The 20,295-nt window shown below is 34.3% G+C and overlaps 1 protein-coding gene across 2 annotated transcripts in view; it reads left to right on the top strand.

Annotated features, from left to right (window-relative positions):
• The first annotated feature begins 2,267 nt into the window (after positions 1 to 2,267).
• LOC110458140 overlaps positions 2,268 to 20,295 on the top strand; it is a 30,688-nt gene continuing 12,660 nt past the window's right edge. For both annotated transcript variants that reach the window (XM_021509728.1, XM_021509727.1), the window contains exons 1-14: positions 2,268 to 2,307; positions 3,049 to 3,102; positions 5,609 to 5,668; positions 6,287 to 6,331; positions 7,397 to 7,474; positions 8,491 to 8,568; positions 9,132 to 9,176; positions 10,224 to 10,295; positions 12,863 to 12,928; positions 13,229 to 13,285; positions 14,214 to 14,291; positions 16,216 to 16,263; positions 18,112 to 18,183; positions 19,800 to 19,886. In XM_021509728.1, the coding sequence (XP_021365403.1) occupies positions 2,280 to 2,307; positions 3,049 to 3,102; positions 5,609 to 5,668; positions 6,287 to 6,331; positions 7,397 to 7,474; positions 8,491 to 8,568; positions 9,132 to 9,176; positions 10,224 to 10,295; positions 12,863 to 12,928; positions 13,229 to 13,285; positions 14,214 to 14,291; positions 16,216 to 16,263; positions 18,112 to 18,183; positions 19,800 to 19,886 (868 nt within the window). In that variant the 5' untranslated portion in view covers positions 2,268 to 2,279. The remainder of the gene's footprint in view (positions 2,308 to 3,048; positions 3,103 to 5,608; positions 5,669 to 6,286; positions 6,332 to 7,396; positions 7,475 to 8,490; positions 8,569 to 9,131; positions 9,177 to 10,223; positions 10,296 to 12,862; positions 12,929 to 13,228; positions 13,286 to 14,213; positions 14,292 to 16,215; positions 16,264 to 18,111; positions 18,184 to 19,799; positions 19,887 to 20,295) is intronic.

The raw sequence follows: 20,295 nt of genomic DNA, 5'->3' as shown, positions 1-20,295 counted from the left end.
ACAGTCAAGCACTTTAGGATTGAAAGCGCTGATTTCAAACAAATACGTGACAGATTTTATAATGTACCCCCTATGAAACGTTTGTTCAACACAGTTTCTGTGCAATCAATCGATGATTATTATCCCCCGCTTTAACCGAAACGGGTGATATTAATTTAGGGTTGTCCGTCTGTCTGTCTGTCACGCTTCATTTCCGTGCAATAACTACAAATGTTAACCAACTGTCTGCAAACTTGGTCACATGGTTAAATGCCTTAAGGGCTCGACCAAGTTTGATGACCACTTCCAGCGGACCCCATTTGGCGGAGTTATATGCCCCTTGAATAACAAAAACATAATTCTCTGCTGCGTTTCGTTTCCATGCAATAACTATTACAAATGTTAACTGATTTTCTTCAAACTTGCTCACAGGGTTAAACACCTTTACGGCTTGGCCAAGTTCGATGACCACTTTCAGCGGACCCTAGCCGGTGCAGTTGTGGCCTCTTGAATAACGAAAAATGTCATTATCTGCTGCATTTCGTTTCCGTGCAAGAACTATGACAAATGTTAACCAACTGTCTTTAATCTTGGTCACAGGGTTAAATGCCTTAAGGGCTCGACCAAGTTCGATGACCACTTTCAGCGGACCCCATTTGGCGGAGTTATGGCCCCTTGAATAACAAAAACATAATTATCTGCTGCGTTTCGTTTCCGTGAAATAACTATTACAAATGTTAACTGATTTTTCTTCAAACTTGGTCACAGGATTAAACACCTTTACGGCTTGGCCAAATTCGATGACCATTTCTGCCGTTTCTATTCATTAACTCTTGCAAATATAATCCGATTGTCTTCAAACTTAGTAACAGTGTTAAACGCATTAAGGGCTCGGCCAAGTACCACTTTAATCGGACTCCAGTTGGCAGAGTTATGGCCCCTTGAAAAACGTCTTTATCTGCAGTTTTCGCTTAATAACTATAACGTGATAATACAGTACATAAAACAGAGATTATGACGTGATAATACAGTACAAAACACTGAGATTATGACTAAGTATTACGGTAGATATATTAGGGATTATGACTGAGTATTGCAGTACGTAGAACAATGATTATGACGTGGTATTACAGTACATAAAACGGAGATTATGACTAAGTTACTGTTCATAAAACATAGAATTGCAGTGAACAAAACAGGGATTATGACTAAGTATTACAGTACATACATTTGGGAATATGACTTTGTGTTACAGTAAATAAATTAGGGATTATGACTTAGTATTGCATTACATGCATTAGGGATTATGACTTCGTATTGCAGTGTACAAAACAGGGGTTATGACTTAGTATTACAGTACATACATTAGGGATTATAACGCGGTATTACAGTACATAAAACGGAGATTATAATTTTATGTAACTGTTCCTAAAACAGAGGTTATGGCTTAGTGTTACAGTACATAAATTAGGGATTATGACTTAGTATTGCGGTACATAAAGCGGAGATTATGACTTGGTATTACTGTACATAAAGCAGAGATTATGACTTGGTATTATTGTACATAAAGCGGAGATTATGACTTGGTATTACTGTTCATAAAGCGGAGATTATGACTTGGTATTACTGTTCATAAAAAGGAGATTATGACTTGGTATTACTGTACATAAAACGGAGATTATGACTTGGTATTACTGTACATAAAACGGAGATTATGACTTTGTATTACTGTTAATAAAACAGGGTTTATGTCGTGTTGTTGCGGTACATAAAGTAGGGATAATGACTTAGTATTACGGTACACAAAATAGGGATAATGATTTGGTATTACGTTACAAAATTCCGGGATTATGATGTGGTATTAGTGTTCATAAAACGGAGATTATAACTGCATGCAGACTATTACGAGGTAGTAATGCCATTCGACGTGGATTATTACGATGTACAAATGTATTACTGTACATTTAATGGTTAAAGGGAGATTATGACGTAGTATAACTGTAAATCTAATGGAGATTATGATGTGCTATTACTATACATAAAACGCAGATTTTTGACATTGTATAATTGTACGTGAACTAACGTGTAACCTACGAGGTTTACTGTAAGGTCTTGATTGTATTTTCTAAACCATGTCAAAAGTAAGTGGAAGTGGGTCATCTCGTCTTTGACCATTGTATTCATTGCTGACTGATAAGAATATGCCGGTCACGAAAAGTTAAGATAATATAATCAGACGACCATCCCTACTACATGTCAAGGTAAGCACGTAATAACCTACTGCTTTAGATAACACCACCATGAATGGTATAGCTGTCTTTTGTTTTGGTAAGGTTTGTTTTCAGTATCGTTCAAGCTAGTTTTTAACGTTAGGTTTGATAAGGCAACGCAAATTGTGATATTTACTTAAACATTGATCCAGATCAAAATACATAATGACTGTACGATTGGATAGGATGATTGTTTAGGTGAATATGTGAATATGTGTCTGTTGTGTGTGTTGTGTTCCTTATAATAAAATAGTTTAAAACCTGTTTATTATAACACCTTCGTATTCTGACACCCTGTTTAATCAGATAAATGACGTTATCCGATTTGAAAAGTGTTAAATACGATCCATGTATTCGACATACATTCCTGTTTGCACATAGCATCACCGCTGGAGTCTCGGAAGGACGAATTAGCTGCATAATTCATTTTTAGAATACTGTATCTATTACCAAAATCTATTGCTTCATCAGGTGTGTGTATTTTTTTTTTTAATTTTACAAGCACTGAATTCAAATGATATGGTTTTTTGTCAAGAAGCAAGTTGATTAAAATTATTGTTAGCAAGGATTTTTTTTCCCTTTTTACCTCTCGTGTTTGCGAAATAAGGGCGAAAACGTGTAATTTTCAAAAAATACTTCTATATCTNAGTTAAAAGGGGACAATTACTATGATTATGATATAAAGAAACAAACGAATCAACTGGTTTGTCTGTGGCAGGGTTTTATCCTTACTCTATGAAGATCTTAGTATATGTACCTGATATTATTAGTAATCTATAACATGTTTTGTTATTTTCAGGTTACATTTTTGCAGTAACATGTTTATTAGGAACAAGCCAAGCATCATTAAGGGGTAAGCATATATTAAACATTTTCACTAAATATTTACATCTATATGACGTTTCTTGTACTGTAAAACCATATAGCAGACTACTTATATTTCGCAATCGCGTTAATTAGCAAATTTACTTTCGTTGCTCATTCGGAAGGTATATATTAGCGTTTCGCTTGGCTTTAAATATTGGACGCTTTGTATATGCACAATTCATAAGTTATTGAACTCCAAGCAAAATACAAGTAATATGCTGTAGTTATGTACACCTTTAAATACACCAAACTACATAAGGCAGGTGGAAAATAAGAGGTGTTGCCTCGTTAGTAACCGATACTATCGTTTGTTTGGCCTGTAGTGAAATCAACAACCTTTTCATGTAAAGGTTGATATTTAGCATGATAAAAAGTAATAAGAAAATTTGTATGCTATGAATAAGTTATAAACTTAAAATAAAATAAGTTTGTCAATTTACAAACGACGCATACACCCGATCCGAAACACATACCGCTCTGAATCCGATACATAGACGATATAACCTCCTCATTCTTGCCTACACATCATCATATCTGTCGACACCTTGTCGTTCGCGCTGCACATCGTCATATTTGTTTTTATCCCACACTTTTCGTCGAATTCTTTCATTTCTCTTTTACAACTTGTTTATACTTTCTTGTTCGTACTCGTTCCTTTGGTCTTCACATCGTCGTGTTCATTTCCAATTCGTAATCCTTGTCTTAACCATCTTTGTCTACAACGCAGCTGTAACTGTTCATCATTTCATCTACTTTCGTTCAATCGTCACATTGTCAACTCAACGTAACCTTTGTCTATACTTCGTCACCTCGTCATCTGCATTTCTACTTCGTCGCTCTCGTCATTATCGATGCGTTGTCAACCTTGTAGTCATCGCCTACATCTCATCACACACTCAATCTATTTTTTTGCTTCCTTGCCATCTACTTTGGACACAAATGCGACTAAAGTAAATCTGCTGCATCCATTGCAATATATGGAATTTTATTATTTTTCAATACTTCTAACTACCTTTTATTTCCTAGTGCCTTGCTCGGCAATACCTCACTTTTGGCTTTAATGTTCGCCCATTTTTGGCAGGCAATGCGGTCTGTCCCCAGGCCAAGACATAGCGAAGTCTTTGAAAATGGTAGTTGTTTTTCCATGCTTAACGTTCAGCTTTAAGGGTAATGACAACAACATGTTCACCCGTTGTCAGTATGATGTGACATTTTGGAATACTGTGCTGATTGTCTTCAGTTAAGTTGCACTCTTAAGTTCGGTATAAGATCCGTAAGGAGGTAAATACACCATCATACATTACACACACATGGAGGTACGTTCTTAAATAGTGTTAGTTGTGAGGACATTAAACAAAAGAAAACCAAACCAAACCGCCCATCACACGGTTCCAGTTTTGAATTATTATTGTATCTCCGCGCAATGCATGCACAAGTTTTTCTTTCCAAATTAAACATAAATCATTAATATTTTAAATTGGTTCATATCAATTTAAATGAATAATAGTATATACGATTTTATGCTTAATATGTATATCAAAATCCTGATAGGAATGTAGCGGTTTCGTTTTTATTTAGTACAAAATAGTTCTGTTTTTGCCTTATCAAAACATTTTCCTTTAGTTCATGTAGTGACATAAAAGAAAATAGAATTGGGTGCCTCGGTAGCCGTGATCGCTAATGCGCACAGTCATTGTACTACTGTGTACAATCAAGCGTGAGCGTCAGACCACTCGCTCTCCGAAGAATTTCGGTTCGATCCCCAGCGGTGGTGGAAAAAAAGAGAGTGATGTCTGATAGGGTTAGTTGTTATCCCTCCGATAGTACGGTGGGTTTTCCTCCACCACGAAAACACACACCATTTGTTCCCTTAGCGGCATCGTAATAAAAGCTCTACAGAGCTTATGTTTGTTATTGACCATTGTACATGACGTTAAATAAAGATTATTATTATTAATCTTACAGAAATGTGTAGACTTTTCCATTCTGATGAGATTTTTTCATGATTCACCCTTTTTATTTAGTTTTCATGAAATAGTTTGTTTATATCAAAACAGAATTGACTGTATTATACCATCAATAACAGAATGGGCTGATATGACGCTGCAATATACTAAAACATTAATTCCATCATTCATTGATCAAATCGGTTTTCAATAAAGTCTTATATAATGTTTAGCAGTTTTGCTTCAAATACAAAATGGAATGTTTGTACGCTAAAAAAGTAAAACATAGACTTCCTTAATTATAATTTTCACCAAAACATTTAAAAACATAAGGTAAAACATACTTAATTTATCACCAAATGCTTAATTATCGTAACTTCGTCTCACATGCTCAGAGAGTCAAGTATTTTTATGAAGCATTATTTTACGTAAACATATGTATAAAAGCTGATTAAATATTGTCATTCATATCTGATAGAAATGCCGCATGAATCTTTGTTTTTGTGTTATTCGATATAAATGATATTGGTTTGCCTCACCTTGTAGCTTCTCATACCACGAGCTTCAAAGAGAGTCAAGACTGTCTTCAGAACAGTCACTATAGATGTAAGTATATTTTCTATGTGTATGCCTGTACGATCAGTCAAGATCTGCATTGATCTCAGATTTTTCTTTTTCTTCTATATACCTTAGACAAGAGATCCTAGAATGATCTTGGCGCCTTTCATCAAATAATCTTTACCAGATCTACAAAAGATGATATTTTTCCTTCTTTGCTCTTCATTGCCCTTACAATTACTATTACCAGTCCTATGTTGAAAATCCTAAAGGGGAATTTTGTACAATACCTTAAATCTCGTAATAACATATATCATTTGCCAATTTGGCAAATGTTATTGTACAACAACTGAATAACTATATGCAAAATGCTACAATTTATAATTCTTACATGATAAAGTGCTGTAAAAGGGAAATTAATTCTCATAAGGGTCAGTAGTAATTTTAGTAATTTTAAGAAATATTCCTCCAGTACTTTCATAGAAATATTGATAACAAACCTTAATTGTCAAATCTAAAGTTGTGATGTGACCGTGTCATTAGAACAAAATCGGAACTAACAAGTTAAACAAGATCAAACAAAGACTGGGCTCATGTTTGTGCTTATGATAAATATATCACACATATAGCTTAACATATATCTAATAAGAGTAACTTTCTGTACAGACCTAAAAAGCTTAGTTGGAAATAGCTGTTCGCCTATGGATGATCGTAAGTATAGTATGCTTTCAAAATTGTTTTCTTATATGAATGACATTAGTGAAGTTTTAAGTGTTCTGGTACTGTGGTTAGATGTAAAAGTCATCATCCTGTAATGTAAAATACTATCGTTCGTCGGTCTTCTTATGAGAATATATAAATATCTGTTATTCTGCTTTCAAAACTGTTTTGTTTATACGCGTATGTTTGTGTATCTCATGATGTATCATATTTCGTCCATTATGTAAAAAAAGAATAGAACAGTTCTGAAATAAAAAAAAATTATATATAATGACCAAGAATATTATTTGGAGAATATAATTCATACAAATTTATATTGGCTTATTTTATTTATTTTGTGTTCGTCACAGTTTAAATTTTAGCTATGATAAGGGAAACTATACATTGGTTAAAGGTAAAGTTTGCTGTTTCGGAAAAGTTTGATTATAATATACAAAAATTTGTCACTAGAACTCCTTGAAAGTATTCCCTGCAAGTAGGACGTAAGAATTGTACCTGCTGCCTCCATTGTATGATCGTGAGAGGCGACTAAATTTGGAATCGTATTTTTTCTCTTCTTTCTAAACAATTTACTTCCTAATGTCCCCCTTAACAATGCCCCACGTTTGGCCTTTAGTTGAGCGTTTGCCCCTGTGTGGAAGGCTTTGGGTTCTGTTCCTAGCCGAGACATACCAGAGTCAGTAAAAATGGTAGATTTTACCCCTGCTTAACGCTCAGAAATTGGGACGACTGGTTCGCCCATTGTCAGTATAATGTGACCGGGCGTGATGTTCTGCTGGATGTCTTCGCCAGTATGTTTCAGTGAATTAGCACTATAAAGTCGGCATCAGTTCCGCGCTTTTACAAGGAGACAAACACGAGCATATCGCAGCCTCCCAAAACACACACGCAAACACTACACGGATGCATCTTGCACACAGGGGCCGTCCTTAAATGACCTAAGCTGTTGATAGGACGTTAAACAATACCAAACCGAACCAAACCAAACTTGAAAGCAACAACAAGTAAACGTTCATTATAGATATGTGTATTTATATATTGGTTGATGTTATACAGAATGGTATCACCTACACCACTTGACGTTTTACCAAAGTCTTGCGCACTGCGCCCGTGACGCTGCCAAATATATAAGAGGTAAAAAAAAGTAATATGACAAGTTGTTCTAGGTTATAATTTTGTATGTTTTTGTTACCTTGTTTCAATTGTACTTACATGCAACAGCTAAGTTCATGCTTGATGTTAATGCCAATTTAGAATGTCATTATTCAATAGATTGTATTTTGATAAAGATTGCTCTCATCTGATGACCATACATGAACCACTTAACGGTACCACTATAATTACGTACGCAGATTACAATTAGCAGGGATGGCTATTGGAAGAATACATTATATGGTGTGAAGTTGACCAGCGTAATTTAAAAGATTTTTGTGGATGAAAATGCTTATTACAACAATCACAACAAATGAATTAGTTTTGTGCAGTGATTCAAAACGTAAATAAAAAATGGCCAAATCAATTATATATGAATAAATAAAATATCAGTAAAAGGAAAAAACTCGTTTGATAAATTGCAGTGCAATATGTAGTTTAATGTCAAAATCACTGCAAAAATATTTCATGTTTTCTTATTCATATATGTTGATTTCGAATCGTACCAATCAATCTCTTTCTTCGACCTTATTTTTCCTGTTTATATCCTACACCTATCGCCAATAGGGGAACATCCAGTGTCTATCTACAACCCCGATACTTTTCTTCGTTAAATGACTCGCACAACTAAATCATTGACTTTATGTTATTACTTAGCTTTATCTTTTGAAGTTTAACACTTCTGACATGTTTAATGACCAATAGGAGCTCTACAGGCTTCTGAGACAAATCGGTGAAGCGGAACGGGAACACCCCCTGACATTTGACCTTATGTAAATACGCCATCACATATTAGAATGTACTAAAACCATACATTTTTTCGAAGTTAATTATCTGTATATTTCATTCAATAAAAATGTGTCAACAATTACACATGTAGATTTCTCAGATGTACTGTATTTCACCGGAACTTTAAGGTAGGGAGTACAATCATGTGAAACCCTTGATGCTGCTGCTAATTTAGTTATGCGAGTCCTAAATGTATGTTTACATTGAAGATTATTACCAACACCACCATGCACGTTCTGACTGTTCATGTTCTGTCGGAAACACTTCGCTCACACACCTTTCACATTGTAAGTATACGTATTTCCCACCTCCAAGTAACATCTAAATAATGAAAAAACGCACATAGCTCTTGCTATTGTCATTAATCCTCTCTCTACTCTGTTGTTGGCTCCTCCTTGATTTTAGAGATTGTGTTTTATATCGTAAATCACTTCGTTTTGGCGTGGTATATACTTTTCCAATTTTTTCTGTAATATTTTTGTCAAAAAAAGGTTGATTGTGTTATTGTTCTGTTTTACGAATAGGTATCGAGAAATAAGTGCTAATATGAGTTGCCGCGAAAATATGTTTCTAACAGTATAGATTCAGCAATAAATCATCAATATATGATATGTACATATTTGTTTTGTTTTTACCATATTCAATAAAAATTAGATTAATTCAATATACAATTGATACATTTATTTAATGAAATATAAATGAAACTTGTTGAAACATTTATCATGATTCGTAAATAACAAACTCTTTTGAAGTAACGTTGCTCGAAAAAAATCAGAATGATGTAACAATATAACACATGGGAGCATTTCTAAATAACTGAATATACACTTATTAACATTTGTATTCCCAGCTCAAACACTTGATCACTGCAGGAACTCAGATAGGAATTACAGAGGTAAGTCAAGTTTCATTATTAACATACGCATTATCAGCTAAAAGAGGTTAGCAGTACCGTTGATCAGAGGTGAATTACATATATTGTTTGCATACACTGTCTGTTGTAGCCAGGTTACAGATTCGTAATGTTATAACGGAATGCTGTAGGCACCTTTCACTTTCAGATGTATTCTACATAATTTTATGAGCAATTTAGACATGTATATTTCATTTTCTGAACTTAATAACTACATGCTGAGACATGAATGGACGATATGCCCATATAGAATACATTGTAGTAAAATTTGTAAGGCATTTGCATCCACAATAAACATTTTTGAATAAATTCTTATTTGGTTCGTTTTTCTAGTAATTGTCATATAGAGGTAAATAAACAGCTCTGCATGAGCGCAAATGTGAATTATACACTGTAAATGTATTGGTAAGCAACACAACAGGAGCGCAAATGTGATTTACACACTGTAAATGTATTGGTAAGCAACACAACAGGAGCGCAAATGTGAGTTATACACTGTAAATGTATGGGTAAGCAACACAACAGTAGCGCAAATGTGAACTATACACTGTAGAGTATGGGTGAGTAACAGTACAGAAGCTCAATTGTGAACTATACACATTAGAGATAAGTGAAAAGCACAGTACAAGAGCTCAAATGTGAATTTTACACTTGTGCTGTACAGCTGAGGCTGTTTTACCTTTTGTAATTTCGATATACACTTTGGTCTTCACGTTCAAAATAGCTGATGACATTGTAATGGTAGGACAATGAATTTGCTAGCACTATTATTGAAGGAAGATATCGTAAATACCCTTAAAACAGTAGTAGGTGTCTGTACATTTTAATTAATAAAAAGTACAGGATTTTGGGCATATTTGTCTGCACAAAAACAATTGTAGATGTTTTCGATTTCTATATTTTATTGTAAATATGATTACAAGATAGATATTATACAAGATATTGGTGATTGTCATGTTCGTTTAAAGTCATTGATTCTCAGACGTATGTATATTTCACTTTTAATTTTTAATACAATGATATTTTCAGATATTTTCGACACGACCTTCTATGATAGCCACAGTACAAGTCATGAACGTATATGTCACCGCCATTTTGACGGTATATACATTCATTGTTATTTAAAAAGTTTGTAAAACTGAAAAAGCATCATGCTATATATAAGTATCATGTCTTAAAACCTCTTATGAAAAAAATCGATAATAATATTGCTGTATATATGATTAGTTTAAACAATTTATATTTTAATGATTCAAAAGGAATTGGACACAAGTTTATACAGCTTAAGAACGTATTTTGGGTACTACCCCAGACGTGAATTCATTCGCCATTCATCTTAATAAGTATCACATAACATAGTAAAAGTTTGTTTTTGTCTAAGTTGATAATCAGAAATCAGGGTTAAAGTTTGCGAAAATGAGTCCCTTTGCGTGAAGTTACAGGAGATTCAATAACATATATCTCTTTCCCATGGATACGCGGCAAAGAAATAGCAACCTTAGTCGTAACATTCCCGAATAGTCTAATATGATGCTAACACAAAATCGTATCAGAAGTAGAGTTGCTGAAAGTTACTTTTTCCTTTTATCTTCCCCAAATTAAAACTTCGCCGTAATGACAATAATTTAACAATTAAGTTTTAAAATAATATTTTCGAACAATTTATCACAATGCCAAAAATTAATTATGAGCATCTGTTTAGTCCGGATATTGTTTACAGTCATGTTATAATATTCGTTTAATTTATTAGGCGACGTAACAGAACTTCCTTTTTCTAGAACATTACTATGCGGCAGGCTTTCTGACTCTGAAGACAATTGCACATTTTAATACTGAGAAAATATTTTAATTGGTGGAAGGGTAAAATTTGCGATTGTCTTCAGAGACAGAAAGAGCCTGCCGCATAGTAATGTTCTAGAAAAAAGGAAGTTCTGTTACGTCGCCTAATAAATTAAACGGATATTATAACATGACTGTAAACAATATCCGGATCAGCACTTGCATTCCGCACTAAAACAGATACTCATAATTAATTTTTGGCATTGTGATTAATTGTTTGAAAATATAATTTTAAAAGTTATTATCAATTAATTTTATCTTTAATACTGATGTCTTGGCAAGTTTTTGTCGTGGTATATTATACAATTATGGACTTTTGTGCTGGTGAATATGATGTGATATGAACCTGAAAGAGTGGTATTGACTGAGGCGAAACCGAGGTTAATATCATTCTTTCAGGTTCATATCACATCATATTTACCAGCACAAAAGTCCATAACTGTTTAATTAAATGCTTCAACAATAAACTAAAACAAAACAAAACTAAAGGTTCTGATTTTTGTACGCGAGCCTCCGTGTAAAATTTAGCCAGGTTTGAATACAACAGTTCAGCATTGTAGCTTTCGAAAGCATCGTCTAGATTATTTTTCTTAAGATAAGCATGGAGGACATGCAGTGCGTGTTCAATGGCCCTTTTTTACGTTAACAGCATCTTTATCCTCGAATAGTTTTGGTAATTTTCCTAACGGAGGAGAAACGTTCGCCATCAGCCATCTTCTAATGTCGTCTGACAAATCGCGTTCCAGTCTAACTGCGCATGCGCTACGACAGGTTCCGGGAAATTTCCATACAGGCTATATTTAGAAATCGATATTCACCGGATAACCAGTCTACATGAGTTTTTGAGGACTGGTCACGTGTATAGGATCAGACCAATGTGATTGCGAGAAATGTTCATGGATATAATAAAAATATATATAAGAATAATTTGGAGTGACCAGTGGGAACAAAGAATCACCCAAATTAACTTTCCAGCTAACTATAAAATTGATATGCATCAATTTATCATTGAACGGGCATACAATTTCAGATCACCTGTTTCTATAGCACATTTGAATAATAAATTGATGCACATCAATTTTATAGTTTATAGTTTTTGACAATAACTTGCCAAGACATTAGTATTAAAGATAAAATTAATTGAAATTGTTGTGTTGTGGTTAATTTGTGGCTTTTTGATAAATCTAGTTCAGATGTCTTTTTAATATGTGTCAAATTGAATAAAGCACGGTTTTAAAGTTAATCTAACGTTAATTCATTGATATCTCTTTTCAAAACATTAATTTAATTTGTCTCCTTGCGAAACGGATTTGGATCAAATCAAATATTTTACAAATGTATATCGTCAATGTAGCAATCATTTTCCTAACTATCACGTTTCGTTTGTGATACTCTGGGTTTATTTAGAAATATTGGGTTTATTTAGAAATATGTTTAACTAATTAAGCAGAAGATGGGATTATCAGAGATGCCAGGCAAAATAATAATTGCATACTCAAATAGCCTACATACTTTACATAATGTGCCAAGGAAAAATGGTTCCTATATTGTTGCAAACTTGGTGATTTCCCAGATAGTGTTAATTTAAATGAATATTCGATGAGAATAATTTATCATGACAGCTGATATGATTTATCAAGTTGCAAAACATATTTAATAAAGTTTAGAAAATAGCGATGTGCGAATTCATAATTGTCCGTATAAGTAAGACAAATTGTAAGGTGCAAAAACCAAAACCCTTTACTGCATTTGAAATGAGCGTTGACTGATTAGTTTAACAACCATATAATTATGATTGTTTTGATAGTAAAATAATTGTTCTGTTTCAGAAATGGGAAAACTGGCGGCAGTAGCAGAAAACAGTTGCTTTATGGATTTGGTTGCACATTTTGACAGTATGAATATTAATAAATAGTAAATAACCTTGCTCTGTTAACATAACAAACAGCTTAATGTAAGCAGTGCTGTGGATTATCTACGATCTACGATTAAATGCTTTTGAGATACATGTAAAAAAAAAAAAAAAAAAAAAAAAAAAAAAAAAAAAAAAAAAAAAAGTATTTCTTGATTTCAATTAAACGATTAAAGTAAAACTACCATCATTTAATTCAGAAACATTGGTCACCGAAATCTAGTATAATACCACGTGTTCGTCATTTGGTAATTTGGTATAGAGAATTTAAACTTTTTTTCAGGACAGTTCTTTCATAGCCATGGCAGTTTACGTAGATGTTCTTGCCAAATAACAAACGGTGAATATAATACATTGTTGATCGCCATATCTATTCTCAGCATGTAATGCTAGTTTTACTTGAAAAAGGAATGAGGCAACGCCCATCTGGTTTACTTTCATAAACGTTACCATTGATGCTTTGTTTAGTAAAATACAGTTCGACAACGAAATTATGCATAATGTATCATATTTTGCATACAAAATATTCTGTGTTCTATTAAAGTAAATATTTGTTTCTTGTCAGCGGTATTATATAAGGAAAATATCATACATGGTACTAATTCCAAAATGATATCTTTAGAAATATTTTTTATCAAGAATTACATTAGGTTCATAAGGACTTAATTCAGTGACGTATACTTCGTATTTTTGTATCGGATATGTATTTTTACAATCTAAAAATGTAAAACACGGAGAAAAGGCAAAGATACTACGTATTCCAATTTTTCTGCGAGAGCATTCTTTGCTACAAAATGTCACATTATGTTTCTATTTCAGTTACAAAACAAAACTTGATATACAACGACAAACAGCCGTCCAAATACAAAAAAAAATGTTATCAATGTCTTAGTGTTTACCAATAATATTCAAAAGATAGTCTATCATTGAAGTTGTGAGACAAAGTAGCTATGCTGATGTGTTAATCGCTGATGAAATTCTTTTAATTCACCTTATGATATCTGCTTTGTCAGAAAGATCGAAAAGTTTAGCATAATTACATCTACATTGTAATCTTTGTGATCTTTTCTGAAACTCGTCCATACGATATTATTGTGTTTCTCTGAAGTTCGATGTACAAAACTACTTTGAATAATAGTTAGTTTAAAATATATAAACATGTTCTTGCTTTACACTATAATACATAAATGTGTATATGACTAATGTATACATCATTAAAATGCAAAATACAGTTACCTTGCCTTAACTTTTGAGTGAATTGCTTTTAGGTGGAAACGGAGGGGCGACACACACACCACAGCATCATACGTCAACAGATCAGTGTATGCAGTATTCGCAATACCAATGTAAGTCAAGTCGTAAGTACAAATGTCTACAAATACGTTGGTAAATGGCCATGACGTCGACAACGAGACGTAATGTCATGTCATTATCAACAGTAGATGTGGACGGTGTTCAACAAGGCTAATGCAAATTTCAAGCTCTTCCTTTATCGAACTAATCAAACGTTGATATCGTCTGAAAATTAAAAAATTGTCCAACTATCAGACTTGTGTATAAAATATGTATGAACCATTTGCAGAAAAGCACTTCACTTTACATTTAATTCACAAATAGAAAACTTTTCTTTAAATATGGAAACATTGCTAACGTTCATATCTTTGCATCAACTAACATTATAGACATGACAGGCAATAACAGTTCTCTTACGTTTTACTATGGCAGTTCTCTTACATTTTACTATGGCAGTTCTCTTACGGTTTACTATGGCAGTTCTCTTACGTTTTACGATGGCAGTTCTCTTACGTTTTACGATCGCAGTTCTCTTACGTTTTACTATGGCAGTTCTCTTACGTTTTACTATGGCAGTTCTCTTACGTTTTACGATGGCAGTTTTCTTACGTTTTACGATGGCAGTTCTCTTACGTTTTATGATGGCAGTTCTCTTACGTTTTACGATGGCAGTTTTCTTACGTTTTACGATGGCAGTTCTCTTACGTTTTATGATGGCAGTTCTCTTACGTTTTACGATGGCAGTTCTCTTACGTTTTACTATGGCAGTTCTCTTACGTTTTACTATGGCAGTTCTCTTACGTTTTACGATGGCAGTTCTCTTAAGGTTTAATATGGCAGTTCTCTTACGTTTTACGATGGCAGCTGTCTTACATTTTACGATGGCAGTTCTCTTACGTTTTACGATGGCAGTTCTCTTACGTTTTCGCTTTACGATGGCAGTTCTCTTAGGTTTTCGTTTTACGATGGCATTTCTTTTGCGTTTTACTATGACAGTTCTCTTTCGTATACTATGGCAGTTCTGTTACATTTTACGATGGCAGTTCTGTTACATTTTACGAAGGCGGTTCTGTTACATGTTATGATGGTAGTTCTGTTACATGTTACGCTGGCAGTTCCGTTACATTATACGATGGTAGTTCTGTTACATGTTACGGGTAGTTCTGTTACATTTTACGCCCCTGCAGGTAGGAGATCGGGACAAAACACACCTGCTGTTACCCACTACATATCGTCGGAGGCGACTGATGTGGGGACCCCTCGCAGAATTCGGGATTTGCTTTGGTGTCCTCTATTTGGGGACACAAAAGCGACCAAAATAAGTCTACTGTGCCCATTGCAATATTTGGGATCTTATCTTTCTTTCTACTTCTAACTACCTTTTAGTTCCTAGCGCCTTGCTTTGCAACACCTCACTTTTGGTTTGAATGCTGAGCGTAGGCACAGGTGAGAAAAGCAATGGGCTCTGTCCCCAGGCCGGGAAATATCAAAGTTGCTATTCCCTGCTTAACGTTCAGCATTTATGGTAATGACAACAACTGGTAGACCCGTTGTCAGTATAATGTGACCGGGGGGAATGCTGTTCTTGGTGTCTTCGGCATGGCATTTCAGTGAGATAGCACTATAAAGTCGGTATCAGATGCGCGCTATAACAAGGAGGCAAACACATCAACATACTCTGTCTCCTGCATGCACACACGCAAGCACGAATGCACTAAACACATGGAGGAACGTCCATAAATGACATTTACTGTTAATAGGACGTTAAACAAAGTTAAACCAAACCAAAAGCTACATTTTAAAAAACAAATATAAGACCGAAATATTTTAATCAACTTACGTATACAGGAATTCACATATCGTGCTTTATTATCCTAATGTTATTATAGCATACATTATGAATACGCGGTTAATTGAGAGTTAAACAATAGACATACAAGTGATGATATTAATAAAGTTATTCTTCTTTACTTTTAGATCTCGACACTTTACTTGCGCACGACACATGTATTAGCCATTATAAAGGTAAGTGTAAGATCATATCAATATACGTGCCCCTAATAAAGATGAATCAAAACTAAGACCAATTCCCCATTTCATAAAGCTAAAACATCATCATCGGGCTCGTTCGTTACTGACTGAACATTTGTTATGAAAATATACAGAGCACTGCGATAAATACTTTTTTGTGTTTTGATATTTAACAGCGAAAGGTTACGCTTCAGTAACCTATTCCATTACCTGTGACATATTTTTCCAACTGCATTTTTTTTGTCTTCTGGAAATAACATTTATTTCTTCAGTAAAGCAGGTCCATACAGTTGTGTGCACAACGCACCAAAAATAGCGTGAACACATCATGCATACATCGTTTTCACACCGTCCACACATGGTGTACACAACTGTTCGATTGAACAATCGTTCGCTAGGTTATGCTCTTCCCTCCGCACAACTGTACGATTAGGTACAAATTGATGATAAATATTACGGAATGAATAATATACGGAAGGTTCGTATGCAATAACGTACACTGTATATATTACTGTAATTTCTCATCACAATAATTAAGATACTGTGCAGTTTTACAAAACGCGTTAAACAGTATCACAGTGACTGTTAGACTGTCAAGAATGAGTTTGGCTCCACGGTTACAGAACATGTAAAAACAACTTAATGAATAACCGGAGTTTTACCTGGCCAGTGCCTGATACTAAGAGCTGATAATTATTTGATACGGTATTAAAAGCACAACTGGACGTTAAGTATTTGTTATTTGCATTCGGTTCGTGCCCCGGGTGAGGGAAACTACGGTCCACGTATGGGACTGTGTTGCAATTGTACATGTGTCGATTAAGGGCGTTTAAATACACCGAAAATACCATTATTGATTAAAGAAAGTAAAACCAGAAAAATAAGCTTATAGATGTAGCTAGACTATGGAAACATGCTTTAAAGTCAAGTTTATATGTTTAAACACGAAACCGTATATATTGTGAAGATATTTCTCAATTTACATAAATCACGATTATCATCGCACAATGTTCGTCCATCGTCTGCACAAATGTGATAAGACAGAATTCGTCCAATTATGTATCGTTTTCACATCCTGCACAAATCGTGCAGACACCGTGCATCTATTGAGTGCACACCGCACATCGTGTAACATTATGCGATCCCACAACTGTATAAACATTTTGTCATAATCCTTCAAGAGCGAATTAGATTACAGCTTTTCAAGAATTTCACTTCAGATTCAGATTGTACTGATAATTTATGATTTTGTAGTACATACACGTTTATAAACTGCGAGATATTATCTTCGCGGTTAATTAAAGAAATGTAAGATCGTGTACCAAAGTTTGTAAGTAATCTACAGTTTTTGCTGTAATAATGTGTACACTACATAATGTGCATTTTAATCACTGGTTTTACTTTAATGAACAAATAAGCCAAGCCTGTCAGGAAACGTACACAAAGAGATTCAAAGAGATTCAGTAGAATCGAGAAAGACAGTAGAAATTGCTACATGTAGCCGTTAAAGTAAATACAAATGCTTGGTTAGCCTGGTATTTGTACAAAGCCTAAGCTGCCTTGATCTAAGAGGTCCCACTGTGTAACTGTAAGGGACCACGGCGGTCGTGTGGTTAAGGCGTCTGACGGTCTACTATCACTAGTCCTCCATCACTGAGTCGCAGGTTCAAGGCCTAGGTGGGAAGTTGCCAGGTACTGTTCACAGGTCGGCCTTTTATCTCCAGGATCTCTGGGTTTCCTAAACCACCAAAACCTTACACGTCCTTAAATGACCATAGCTGTTGATAGGACGTAAAACACAAATAAACCGAAATGTGTCACTTTGCATCTATTTGTTTTCAGTATGGAGCTACCTCGATCCGCTAACTTCACTCAGTCCAACGTGCCGAGTAAAGATTATCGAGAGATTAAACGGTTAGTATTATAAAAGAGCCATGGTGTTCTTTCACGCTAATTAAAAAAAATCTTAAAAAAGACATGAAAACGTCATTATTTTGAGTAAGGATATTTCTATTATAAGATGAACAAAGAAATTACCAAAGAAAGTCAAACCTTATACTTAATTGTAGCTTATATTGCTTTGAACTTCGATATTATTAGTCCCCTGGTCTCAAACCTGTAATCAGGCAGTGTTTGTTCACTAAAGGAGATGATGTACCGCTATGACACTGGCTAGACTTATTGTTTTGCTGATTTGCAGTTATTTATCTGCTATTAAGTTTGTCAAGATTGTTAAGATAGAAAATATAACAAAATGTCTCGCTTTGCAATAAATATTGTGCTTAACAATTCAGCTGCCGAAAGAATATGTTACATGCGAACTGTGATATTATTGATATCTTCATTCTATACAAACACTTCTAGAAAATGTTTCAGCAACATTGCGGTGTTAATATAAATTTAATACGTATACCATAACATGTTCCATTTCACCGATGTAAAATAAATCAAAAGGGATACTGAAATTAACATCCACTTAACAACGAAATATTGCCCCCTTTGCCCATCGAAATGTTAGTGTTTCGAAAAGATTCTTGTGAGATGCATGGATAAAATAGCATAAAAGGATTGTTTGAAAAAAAGATTGGGGGGTAACGTCTTTGCAACGTGTAAGGTTATATGAAGACTGATGAAAAGGAAGACAAAGCCGAAATGAAAGATTAAGTAGGTGACACAAGGCAGATGAAGGTTTCTTATGTTGCATCTTCGAACACCCTATTCAGCAGATACATCAGTCGACTCTTAGGTAAATATGCGGTCGGATACAGCATAATCACTGCCCACCAGCAGTCCAACCCATTTAACCCCCAAAGCCTGCACGTATACAATGGATTATTACAAAAAGAAAAGGGGCGTTAAAATTATGCAGGAATCAGGAAGTCAGTGCTATGCATGATTATACAGACTGTAAGTAAAGAGAAATGCGTAGCCATTTAGTCGACTTTATTGTACATGTATATCGACATTTTATTCGGATTTTAACCATTATAAATAAATCAAATATACAGCTTTTGTAACAGCACACCATCTTTCCAGACGAAGCCACAGTTTATAGATTTACAGATTTAATACGATTAATATATGCATTGAATAGTACCGTAATTATTACAATTTGATGGCTTTCCAGGAGCTTATCAGGCGCTAACTAATAGTCCTATGTCAGCTGGCTAATATTTTATTATGTGAATGTGCTGAAGGGTATCGAGTTCTGTTTGTGGTGGGATCGTATTTCCAATGGCATTTTTATAGTGCCACCTCACTTGAATGCTACATCATAGATACCGCAACGCCAAACCCTGTCCATTTTTTTTTATTTTTTTTATTCCACATGGGTTATTGGAGTTGTGTGGGCAGGAGAAAAACACTTTCTCAGAATATGAACGTTAGTTAAATCGAACTTTTCTTTATTTGAAAAATGCTGAAACCGTTATAATTGTAATTTATTTGTATGTGTAGTAAAACGTTATTTTTTAAATCAATCGATACAAGCGTTTTCTTATTGTCAATATTTCCCACTTTTTAACTTCCAGCCGCCTATGGACATTTTTCACATACACCGTCCAACTGCACATGTAGTACCAATTTTGATCCCCTTCATCTTTACAATGACCCACATGGTAAGTCAGAAACCCATTCCGTGTCATAAACTACTTTAATTGAAAGTGTCTCCGAAAACATCTGATCAATTTTGATGAATTGTATATTACTTTACTAATATCAGAAAATGGGAACAACATCATCAGCCTCAAAAATCTAATATACTAAAATTGGTGTCAATGCAAAGGATCACTAGTCATTATTTGACTTTTGATTTCGTGGATTCATTGAGGAATTCTATTAAAACACCTAAAAAACGCAAAACTTTGAATAAGTTATTTACAGTTGATACATCTAATTTCCTCGAAGTATTTGCATGTTTTTGCACAAACTTTTGTAAAAATGATTTACGTTACAGATACCTCTCTTGTGGTGTTGAATAAAACATCGACTAAGTTCTGTAATATTATTGATAATAATAATAATTTG

This window comes from Mizuhopecten yessoensis, unplaced genomic scaffold (assembly GCF_002113885.1).
Source record: "Mizuhopecten yessoensis strain PY_sf001 unplaced genomic scaffold, ASM211388v2 scaffold9433, whole genome shotgun sequence".
NCBI lineage: Eukaryota > Metazoa > Mollusca > Bivalvia > Pectinida > Pectinidae > Mizuhopecten > Mizuhopecten yessoensis.
The sequence above is the reverse complement of the archived record's forward strand: the minus strand, read 5'-3'. Positions and strand labels throughout refer to the sequence as shown.